General features: G+C 38.4%; 1 protein-coding gene across 1 annotated transcript; it reads left to right on the forward strand.

Moving 5' to 3' along the window:
• The first annotated feature begins 275 nt into the window (after window positions 1–275).
• LOC311049134 (uncharacterized protein) lies at window positions 276–12,482 on the forward strand. Its single transcript, XM_084062606.1, has 4 exons — window positions 276–500; window positions 1,738–1,865; window positions 5,919–6,116; window positions 9,757–12,482. Exons 1-4 carry the CDS (start codon window positions 374–376, stop codon window positions 9,787–9,789), a joined length of 486 nt encoding a protein of 161 aa, XP_083918732.1. The 5' UTR covers window positions 276–373; the 3' UTR covers window positions 9,790–12,482.
• Window positions 12,483–13,017: the final 535 nt, after the last annotated feature.

The raw sequence follows: 13,017 nt of genomic DNA on the forward strand, positions 1-13,017 counted from the left end.
TTGAGAACCAGTGCTTCAGTTAAGGCCAGACAGTGTAACAGTGATTTAATAATGGGTCAGTGCTGCACTCTAGCGGTCATCACCTGAAATCACAATCCCCAACTTCAGTCCAGAGATTGCATCATGGCACTGTGGTCGCGCATGCCTAGTAGCGCACCACCGGAAATGCAAATAAATAGCAGATCTACAAGCTCACAACGCGACGCGTCAGTGACGCGTTGTGAACTTGTAGATCTGATGTTTTCTCCGTGTAGAATACCTAGTAACGCCTCAAGTCAGTCAACAGTCGAGGCGTGTTCCTGCGTTGACTGTGACTGTGTGTGTGTGTGTTTTAACAAGCTGTGTGTGTTGCTCTCTATAGTTACATTAAAACATGGCTCCTAGAGACATAGAGCTACAAACTAGAGCAATTATATGTTGTCTCTTCGACGACGACACGGGACCGGTGCAATTCCGACGCCAGGACAGTGATTGCCTTCAGACCGATGGACCAGGGGACGGTATGCAAGTTTAATATGAATATTAGCCTACTGTATATATTATGTAATTATGTATATGAGTGAGGGTGAATGATATTATAGCCTTTATGTACATTTAACATTTCTTAGACGTTGTTAACTTATATTGCTTTTATGTGGCCATTACACATTAGAGCAATGGTTCTCAACCTGTGGGTGGGGACCCCCCTGGGGTCACCCCCACATGATTTGATGACAAACAGATGACAGTAAAGTGTCAATTTAAGGAATTTTAAGACCTTTTTAATGGCTAAAATAAAAATGAAAGATAAACCCCATTACTGCATCAAACGTTATCAACAAACTATAAAACTGGTGAAACATTGGCCAAATTGTCAAATAACATGAGAAAGGGGCAAACATTTTGAAAATGGCAGATCTACAAGCTCACATTGCGAGGCGTTGTGAGCTTGTAGATCTGATATTTTCACAATATGTATCTGTGGAACCGACTCAAACTAAAATGTAATGCATCGACACCTACAATTCCAAGTGCTTATCAGGGTGGGGGGGTGCCCAGTTCAAATATGATTATTTTGGGGGGTCACGGCCTGAAAATATTGAGAACCACTGCATTCAGTGTATGATGTGTAGGTCTATAGCCTACTTAACATTGTGGGAACCTCCTCAATGTTACATTGTCAGTGCTATTTTCTTCCAAGATGTAAAAAAGAAATTAAGAATTTGGAAAATGGTCTGAAGTGATGTAAAGTATAGGCCTACATGATTTCAACATGCATGAACATAATTGACATTTAATTCCTTAAATGCCAACATTTCTACAATTGCTACAAAATCGTTGGGCTGTAGCCAGTCGTTATGGGCATAAATAAACAAGATGTTGAAGGGTAAACTCTAGTTTGATAATGATGCAAGTACTTTACATTACTTCAGACCATTACACAATACACAGAGTATTTCTACATAGTGGAATTGATACTTTCACTTAAGTAAAACATCTCAGTACTTCTTCCACCACTGAAAATAATCTAGCTCTTCAGGAGGTTAACCAAAGCCCCGTATTGTGGGGAAAGCTTTTGCAGAAAATAGCAGATCGTTTTTAGCTTGTCGATCTGCTATTTCCTGCGAAAGGCAACTGAGGTGCCCCCAATTAGGTGCCTGTACTCTTACTGTATCCTTCTAGGTTACAACAACAAGGTTTACTTTCTATACAGTTACTTTTGGGGGGTAAAGTCTTAACGAATGCAATTCTTTTCAGATTCAGATGCAATTGATTTTGACCCTGTCCCACTGGCTGACATGCTGAAGGAGATAGCTGACGGGATGATGACTGATCCAAGGTTTCAGGATGTGAAGAGACAGCTACTTTCGACTACAGCAGAACATGTAAACAAACACACACACACACACACACACACACACACACACACACACACACACACACACACACACACACACACACACACACACACACACACACACACACACACACACACACTGCTTGGCCCAAAACACACTCGCCCCCATTTATTTCGCGGACTGCTCGCCCCCAGCGGTTCCTGTATTCGTTTTACTGAGGTTACGTTTAGGAATTAGGTTAGGTTTAGACATAGTTTTACTGAGGTTAAGGTTAGGAATACCTGGTGACACACGCACACACACACACACACATATCGTGTACATAGTTACTGTTACTGCAGTGTCATCATGGTGCTCTGCTGACACTTTCAGTATTACTTCAAAAAAGTTTCCATTGTGGTCCTATGTATTCAATTAATCATCATAGCATACAAAAATTAACACAATAATACGTGTCCTCAGCAAACACAAACAGACGATATGTACAAAAGAGATGGGACAACTACATTTACCTCCCCTTTTGGCCTGATAGCTGTGACTCACATCCTTTAATGGATGGTGTCAGGGCATTCCACATTTTGTTGGCAGAGTAGTACTAGAATGAGAATTTTACCATGTTTGTTCTAAATGTGGGTGGTACTGTACCTGTGGGTGTCACTCACTTTGAAGAAATCACGCTTGAGATTCAACGTTATTTTTTTCACGTCTCTTGATCAATTCTCTGGAAGAAGAACCCAGCCACAGTTTTATGATGTGGCTGCATAACACATTTGTTTTAAGTCCTAGTATTAACGGAAGAAACACATTTTACACTACTTTTAGATAAAGATGCTATGCCCTAATACTGATTGATTGATTGATTGATGTACTTTATTTAGTGAGACATGAGAAACAGTACATGGATGTACGATTCACAATACAAAGTCTACTAAACCGGAAGACTCATTAAGCACTGAGCTGAGCTTGTCTAAAATGAGTTCCCACGCACACAAATCATGATGACATATAAGAGACAGACAGATATACATTACTATACAGAACGTCATAGAATCAGCGTCATTTGAACTAGTGTTAGACCAGTCCAGCAACCATCTGGAAAATGCATCCCGGATGCAAAATAAACAAGGTTTACCACTTCCACTTTCCACTGAGAGGACAACAGCAACATCAAAACCTTTGTGTTTGTATCGGCTAATCTCTATTTTCACCAACACTTCCTGTATGTAGTATGAATGAATGAATGAATGAATGAATGAATGAATGAATGAATGCATTTTTATTTTGGTGTCTTGTCATAAGACACCATAAGACATAAATAAACAATATCACATTCACTTCCTGGAAACAGAAACTGCACAAGTAAAAAAGAAAGTATTTGGTTAACAAAAAATAAATATACATCACATATATGTTTTCTTTGTCCGCTTATATTCTGAAAGTGCGAGTCTGAAATGTGCCTGTATATTACCATTCAAAGAGTTTTATTGTCATTCCATAAAGGTACAGAACACATTTCTATACCTGTCTAACCTTCTGCATATTGTAACCATGACTAGGCATAACCACACGGTCAGAATGCAGAGTCCTTCACCGCGTGTCAACAGTTTCCAAGAAACGGAAAATGAAAGATCGGGATGACATGACATGACATGTACAGTATAGGACTTTCAGTTTCAGTTGTGTGTAAACTTAAACAACAATCTAAAAAGGGCTCTGCATTCTGTCTAGTGTTGTTGTGCAATGTTTACACACCACTTCCCCTATACAGAGTTTGAGGGCAGCGTCCTATCCCCAGAGATGTCATCAGAGGACATGTACTTGTGTCTGTAGGCTGGCTGACTAACCTTTATTTGACGTGGTTTTGACTTTTAACATTAGCTGGCCCTGTAGGTAATGTTATAATGCTTAAACGCAATTTTAGTTTACATTGGCTAACTATTTTTATGTTAGCTATATAAAGGGTTCTCAACATTTTCAGGCTGTGACCCTCCAAAAGAATCATATTTGAACTGGAACCCCCAGGCCCCACCCTGACACTTGTTTGACTCAGTTCCACATAAACTAAATAAATATTGTGAAAATTGCAGATCTACAAGATCTTGTAGATCTTCTATTTTCAAAATGTTTGCCTCTTTCTTACATTATTGAACAATGTGGACGATTTTTGACCAGTTTTTATAGTATATACTGTAGTTTGTTGATTACTTTTGATGCAGTAATGGTCTTTTTCTTTTCTTTGTTTGAGGTATTAAAAATGTCTTAAAAGTCCTTAAGTTGTCACTTCACTGTCATATGGGGACCACCCCCAAAATAACGTGGGGACCCCCCCCGGTGGTCCTGACCAACAGGTTGAGAACCACTGAGCTATATTACCAACGTAACTGTTCAAACAACTGCTCGTCAAGCGTATACTATGCAAGTGTTTGTCAGTGTTACTTTCCCTACTTGGTAATGCTGTGTGAAACCACTATTATGAGGCCAAAATGTGTCTGCCTGGTGCAGCATAAATACAAGTTTGTGCATCTCACTCTCACTCTCACATCTCACTTTTTGGGTGCCGCTATTTCCACTTTCTTCTTTGATGTTCTTACTGTATACTTGCCACTTTGTGTAGCTGCTGTGCACCCACAGCTAGCAAGGAAGTAACCAGATGATTCACATAATATCCACAGTGTGTATGGACATGTTTTTTCATATTTTAGTGCTGCATCGTTGCTTATACTGTAGTGTACATAACCTTTTCTTTATACACTTGCACTCTGGCTGTCTCTCAATCATTTATCAGAAGTAGCACACTGACTCATCTGCTCTTTTGCCCTCAATGGCCTCATACCCTGTGGTGTATAGTAACTAAGTACATTTACTCAAGTACTGTACTTAGGTACACTTTTGAGGAATTTTTACTTTATTGCAGTACATCCTTTTACTTCTACTCCACTACATCTCAGAGGCAAATATTGTACTTTTACTCCACTACAATCATTTGAAAACTTAAGTTACTTTTCAGATGTAAATTATGACATTATAAAACATACATTCACCACTTTAGTCCTGTTTTATACCTAGGTTATTTGAAAATTGCCAATCTACAAGCTCACAACGCGTCGCATCGCGACGCGTTGTGAGCTTGTAGATCTGCTATTTTCAAACATTTGAGTACTTTTACTTTTGGTACTTTAAGTACATTTTGATGCCAATACCTTTGTACTTTTACTCAAGTAAATTTTGAATTCTGGACTTTTACTTGTAACAGAGTATTTCTATATTGCAGCATTGGTACTTTTACTTAAGTAAAGAATTTGAGTACTTTTTCCACCACTGCTCATACCTGACTAACTACTTCTCCGAAGTGAGTGAGTGACCCACACTACTTCTCCAAAGACACCCGACACAGCCACAACACTGGAGGGAGCGACCATGATCTGGTACCTCCCTAATTTAGAGGAAACATGGGGAAGTTCTCACTCTACTGCTCTGCCACCAAAAATGTGGAATAGCCTGACACCACCCATTAAAAGATGTGAATCACTGGTTTGTTTCTAAATTGGCCTGGAGACCAAGCAAGTAAATGTAAATTCCCATGGTGTCATTCACTGCTGCCGTTTTTCCCTTTTCTCCTTTGTACATAATACTGTTTCGTATTTGTTGATGACATATTGTCTTACATTTTTATGCTGTGCAAATGAACTGAATACATAGGACCACAATGGAAACAAGTCCCCAGGACTTATGAACAAAAAAAAGGGTTTTCAAAGAAGTACTGCTTGATTCCAAAAAGGTGTGAACTGCAGACTTGCAAAGATTCCGAGGCACTCCGGCTTTAGTGAAAAAATATATATGTATTTATTTAGAGCAAGGCAACAAATTATGACCAACACGTATCGACCTGGAAGGTCTTCATCAGGGTCTGTCTAACATTTTGGCTAATCAGTCACTTAAATACAGCCTTGGGTGATGTCCCCAGGACTTTCTTGTGTTATCCTTTTAGCCTTAATGTCTGACTGTACCACGTACTGTTTTACCTTTCTGACTATTAAAGTATTCAACCAATCAAAAACTCTCTTTATTATCTGTCCTCAGGTGGTGGCGGAGGTGTTCAGTAAGAACGTGGAGGTCCTGTGTCGATCTCAGCCGGCTGAGGTGGCTCCAGAGATCCAGATGACAAGGACGGCCATAGCTCTGGGTCTCTACCTGAAGAAGTCGTTGCCACATCTCGGGACCACGTTGCAGAATACCCTGATTTCATACTTCAACCGAAATCCACCTCCTCAAGGATGGGTGAGTACTTTTAGTTTTTTTTACCAGGGATCATTATTGGCCCTTGAAAGGACATACTAGAACACGTTTTAGTTCACCGTCACTGCAGGAATGTTGTTTATTTAGTATTTACTGGTTTTGTCCCTGCATCCTTATTACTTCATCATCTCTGAATATGAGACCAAACCGAATGCATCTTGTTTTGAAACTAAAGCCACAGACAGGTGTTATTTCACATAAAGTTCAGAACAGAACCTCCACACATTAATATCACGTATCAGTGACGGGTTGTAAGCTTGTAGATCTGCTATTTCTGCTTTTTTTGATAGTTGAAAATGTGTATTGTGCTTTTTTTTATAGTTGAAAATGTGCAATGTTCACATTTTTCAACATGGAAACGATTAAGATGATTATGCAAAAATAATTGCGATTATCTCAAATAATTGCGATTAGACCATTATGTAATAATTGTGACAGGCCCAGCTTTGAACGGGCGACAACAACCAATAGATAAGAATTGTGTGGTTGGTTGAAGGCACTTGACTAGAAACAAACATCACAGCTATTCCTGTGTCTTCATCGTCACTCCGAGGAAGGCTGAACGCCGTTCGTGGTTTGCCTGTGCCTGTATTTAATTAAAAGTACACAGAGGACATTTATTTGAGTGCTGGCTAGTTCTTTACCTGACATTGACCACACTTGGTTGTCAGCCGCTTAAAGGAATGACTTATTTTCTATCAATTACACACCCCATGAAGCCTTGATTTCATGGATTTTTTTTTTTTTTTTGGCATTCCTAAGACAATAATTTGATGACCGTGTGTATTTCCGGTAGGAGACACAAATAATCTACTTTGTGTCTCCGACCTACCGGATGCATTAGCCGGTAGGAGACGGGAATCAAATTATTAGCTTAGGAATGCGACAAAAACAAAAAATAATCCATGGATTCAAGGCTTCATAGGGTGTGCAATTGATAGAAAATAAGTCATTTTTTGGGCGAACTCCTCCTTTAAGCTGCAGTTTCCTCAGTGAGCGCTCATGTGTGACCAATAACCACATCCACTCAAACAGACGACAAACAAACCAGCAGATTGATTTCCTTGTCTGTCACATTCTGCTCTGCCCGCATTCAGCACGACAAAGATATGAATTTACTTAAGTAAAAGTATCAATACTGCAATGTAGAAACACTGTTACAAGTTCAAGTTCGGCAATCAAAATTGACTTAAGTAAAAGTATGAAAGTAAAAGTACTCATTATGCAGAATGTCCTGTTTCACAAGTTATCACATGTCTAAAATGTTTGAAAAATCTTTTGAAAATAGCACATCTACAAGCTCACAACATGTGTTCTATTACATGTGTTGCTATTTTCAAACAGCCAAAGTTTAAATAAGGATAAAAAGTGGTTAATGCATGTTTTGGAATAGTAATACAAATCTGCAAAGTAACTAAAGTTTTCAAATACTTATAGTGGAGTAAAAGTACAATATTTGCCTCTGAGATGTAGTGCAGAAGTAAAAATATAGAAAACTGGAAATACTCCAGTAAAGTATACCTCAACATTGTACTCAAGTATAGTACTTGAGTAAATGTACTTAGTTACTTTGCACCACTCTGTAAACATAACCCTAACCTTTTTCAATGCTCACAGTCAGTCAGCCCAATTAGACATACTGTTAGCTGTCACACAACACGTTCCACAGTTTAAAGACAGCTCTTGGTTACACTGACCCAATCATGTGTTTGATCAGATCTTATCTGTCTGCCCTTTATACTGTAGCAGCAATTATTAACTCAACCGAGCCATGGTATGAACTGCATTACAAGCATGATGTCCTTATTTTATAACCGTTATCTCATCAGCTCTCTGCACTGTACACGATGATGACAAATAATAATGGTAATAACAAATAAACAGAATGTACTGTATTGGGTCATGGGAAGACGCCACCTAGTGCTGTAGAGTAGGGCTGCAACTATTGTTTATTTTTTTAACGATTGGTTACTGTCTCGATTGATCAAATAATTGAGAACCGTGTTTCTTTATTTAACCCATTAACCCATTAAGACCTGAAGCCGATTCTACATGTCTCAACAGTATTCTGAAAAACGTATGTTTCTATATCAGTGCTGCTCAAACTTTTTCATTTCAAGGACCCCCAAAATTATATGTATTTGGCCGCGGACCTCCATCAAAATATTTGTTTCCAGGGACCCCCAGAAGCAAAGATTTGAGTTAAAAATATTTGCTTTAAAAATATATATATATTCAAAGATTTGCACACATTTTCACAATTTTTCAAAAATAGCAGATCTACAAGCTTGTATATCTGCTATTTTTGAATAGCCCAAAGTGTAAAATAATGCTTTTTAGCTCAAATCTAAAAATGACACAGTTCCAGGTCTTAGTGGGTTAAGACCCGAGGCCGATTCTACAAATGTCTTCTAAATCAAGTTGTCCGCACACTTTCAAGATTTTTCTAAAAAGAATAGCAGATGTACAAGCTTGCAGCTTGTGCTTGTATATCTGCTATTTTTGAATAGTCAACGCAAAAATCTAAAATGACACAGATGCTTTCCCGGTTTTAGTGGGTTAAAACATATATATATATATGTAAAATTAATCGATTAACCACCCTATTTTATACTTAGTCGCACAACAGTGTTGTAAATTATTGAAAATAGCAGATCTTCAAGCCCGCATTGTGAGCTTTTATATCTGTAAACCTGTGATGTGACAATATCTTTTTGAAAAATATTGAAACGTTTCGCTTATAATGCCCAAAATAGGGATCGATCATTTTATTATTATGGTCGGATTATAATTAGTTTTTCTTCAAATAATCAATGAAATGTATTAATTCGATTAACTGTTGCACCTCTACTGTAAAGTGAGACATTTGGAGAAGTATGGGGAACATGTAGTCACACGACCAACCCACAAACCATGTTTGGTGATTCAGCTGTCTTGGTGTTTGTTCTGAAGTAAATGAACGTCTCTCTGCCAATGAGAGCCTTAGCACAAGGCACGCTGGTACATGTGGGCACTGCCCTGTTTAGTGGGAGAAGAGTTTTCTGAAATATCTATGTTGCTATATCAGTGATTTTGCAAAAATAGCAGATCTACAAGCTCATAGCGCGGCACGAAGTTTCACTATATGAGCTTTTAGATCTGCTATTTTTTAATAGCCAAAGAAATCTAAAATGACTGATCCTTTCCCGGTCTTAATGGTGATCATGTGTTGCAATAAGCGGACTCATTTGACTGTACAGTCCTCACTCAGATATGTATTGCAACTCATTCATTCTGTGCAGTGGGAATGATTATTTAAGTAGGCTATTTGCCTTTTTTATAATCTAGCTGCTTTACATAATCTGCTTCACAGATAGATAAATCTTAATTGCACACACTCACGCAGGCGCGCACACACACACACACACACACACACACACACACACACACACACACACACACACACACACACACACACACACACACAGACACAGACTTTCTTGTTAACATTCAGGGCTTTATAACTGAAAATCTCCCTGTAGTTTAGTTTCGTAATGTGATCACATTTTGTTTGTCACTGGTAAAAGCAATCTGTGTTAACTTGTGTTAATCAGTGATATTGTTTTCCTTTGCGTTCTTTCAGGATGCGGTGGCAAATGCTCCAAGGCCCCAGTGACCGGATAATGTCCAACCAACGCTAAAGGTCTGGGGACAATACCGTTGATGTCATACATTTGATTCCATTTCCAATTGACCCTAAAAGACATCAGAAAATGAGTCTTCCATAATCCATAAAGCTGTTGTCAGTACAGATTTACTTTGTACAAATCTTTACTTTTGCTGGAGACAGAAATGTCACATTGTCCCTAATATTGCAATAACCAGACACTTAAGATTCATTATCTACCATCTGACTGGGGCACAACTATTGAAAAGTGATTATGGTCCATTTTTATTTTAATGCTTGACATACATAGGGAATTGACCAGCCACAGACCAACCATGGACTTTTGTTACAGCCCAGCCAATCAGAGGCTTACCTGGGTTTTTATCTGTCAAACCCTGGACCTAGACGGTGGGTCCGATCAAATAAATACCAGTAACACCACACCCCTCTTCCTTCCTGCCCAGCTGAGCTGTTGTAGCCAAAGAGAACAATCCTGTGCTGAGCCTTTGTACTTTTAAGTATACACCCCCCCCACCCCCCCCCAAAAAAAAAACCCGAAAGGGAAAAACATCACAAAAATAAGACCACTTGCAAGAAATGGATAGCATTTATACACAGTCACGGGTATTCATGCTTTATAAGACACATTTTCAAAATTATAGCTTGTGATAGCTTGTCTCCTGGTGTTGCAACAAAAGTGGTTACCGTTGAATACTATGACTGTTGGCTCAGGCTGTATATATTTGGTGTTGAATTGTGTTGGCTATATTTACAGTCGGGTCACATATTGGCATATTTTAGCATACAGTACCTGTCAACATCGCCTGCCATCAACGGATCAACGTGCGACTGCTGCTGAGTCATAGAATTCAATAGGTCACCAATTTTGGCGAGACACCCTTTTCACTTGACGCTCAATCAAGACTTTTAAAAGGGGTCATTAACGTTGACAATCTACAAAGTCAACAAAGCATCACTGGCACAGGCTGATCATGTTGTGCTCAGGAAAACTATTCTTACGTAAAACCGTAAGAATAACCCTAACCCTAACAGCTGTCTTCTTATACATAAACTGTAGTAATTGTCAATAAACACATATCAGGTATTTTGGTAGCATTTTCATAAGCGTTGAGTTCAGAGTAAGTTTATAGGCTTTTACAAGGTTAAAAGACACCTTTTCCTAAGACATTGCAAAATATTCCTCTCGTTTTTTTAAGAGACTAACCTGCCTCCCTATAGTTACTACGGCTGTCAACCGTCTTCAGAAATTGCATTTGACTTTCAGTCTTAAAAAAGTGGCAGATTTTCGATTATATTCCGTTATTATATTAAGAAAATTGTGCACATAATGTCAGAGCTGCTCAGTACAATCGCCCACCGATTTGTCGAGAACGTTTATTTATTTCATGTTGTATAGTATGTTGTAACTATTGCGGAGTGACCCATTATTTCACCTATAGGTTAACACCTTCTGATATAGTTGTACTTGAATGTTGTCAAACATGAAATATGAATCATGACTCATGTAGCCTACCGGACCGGTATATTAATCCCGCTTAGTATTTCAGCAGCGCAACAAGCGTCGGTGATGTGTCACCGTCATGGCGAAAGTGTGTCTCTTAACCACTTAATCCCTGGCATCTTTTGTCTGGCGTTGAAAACCATCATTGAATTTTTTTTGCAGAAATCCGCAAATAGCAACAAACCGCTTCATTAAAAAGCATTGGCAGAATCCGCACTCATAGGTAAAATTCCAGTTGGGTGTGACCACACCCTTAGAGGTAAATGAAACACGAGCTTTGACCAAGTAACCCATAAAACTAAAAATAAACTGGGCTGTGTGCATCACCACATGACAACCACACACTGCATGTAGTCTTAATGTTTGTATGTTATCACCAGGTGAAGGTGAAACCTAGATTTAGAACACCTTAATCTGAGTTCCCAGAAGTTCTCGCATTAAAAACGGGAGGGGAGAGAACTTCTGGGAACTTCTATCTGCAATACTTGAAAGAGACCATACAGTAGGTCACACTTAAACTCCATTCCTTTATCATTCATAAGCTTGTGGGGGGTAATCAGGGGGTTTATACATTTTATTCAGGGTTTTATATATCAATGTGAAAACATAGAATACACTTTTTATAATTGACTACACTAAATCAATTAGTCTATTTAGTCTATTACGACATTGCCGTTCAAAAAATGCAAAAAATAGCCGATCTACAAGCTACAAGCTTATAGATCTACTTTTTTATCAAATCAATTTAGTTCGATTAACTGTTGCACCTCTATGAAATGTTTTGGTCAAGATGACATTGTTAATCACCTTTCACCTCCAGAGAATATACTGTGTAGGGGTTCTTGACAAAGCAAATGAAGGTTTGTCTAAAATATTAGTTTGTAAAATGCCATCAAGTCAGACTTGCCAAGTGTGTCACCTGTTTTGCCCTGAAATGGTTTTTAAATAATGTGACTCATCAAAGGGATTGCCTCTTTTCTTTTCCTCCCATGGACAAAGTCTTTCCACTGAGAACTGTGATGTCTCTTGAGCATTTCTCTTATAGATGAACACTCCATAAATCTTCTTGCACCACATTGTGGGATACCTCTGTAATTGCCTCTGGGAAATGTTGTGGCCTTCACTGTTTACAGTTGTGATTTGTCATTTTGATTTTAATAAAAATGTATTTGAAATGATGGCTAATCGTTGCTGATCATATTAATATAAATATGTTGGTTATATTTTATTTAAGTATATACAAAGTTGGTACTTAATATCTATAAGCAGGTGTAATACATTGATGTAAAATGTGTGCCACCGTTTGTTATGTGCACTCACTAACTTTGCAAACACAATAGAGCCTGCCTGCTTGCTCAGGGATAAATTGAATCTTGACCGATCATGTCAAAATTCATGTCAAAGGTCATGTCTCACCTGGAAACATGATCTAAATGTATCAATAGAAGAGCAGGGAGACAAAATACTAGCCTGGTAAACCATCCTGGTCGTGGAATTCACATTTCCATGTGGAAGACCCATGAAAATTTGAATGAATGCGACCGTGATGGTTTACCAGGCTAACAAAAAACAACCACCCCAATTGTATAAGTTATATTGTATTAACATACTCTACCATGCATATTGGACAAAATACAAATGTATTCATTAAAAAAAAGTTACATAGTGTCAGTTTAACTATCAACTTGTTATGAGCATGAGCAAACACTCACCTC

This window comes from Gymnoscopelus microlampas (assembly GCF_963454915.1).
Source record: "Gymnoscopelus microlampas genome assembly, chromosome: 7".
Lineage (NCBI taxonomy): Eukaryota > Metazoa > Chordata > Actinopteri > Myctophiformes > Myctophidae > Gymnoscopelus > Gymnoscopelus microlampas.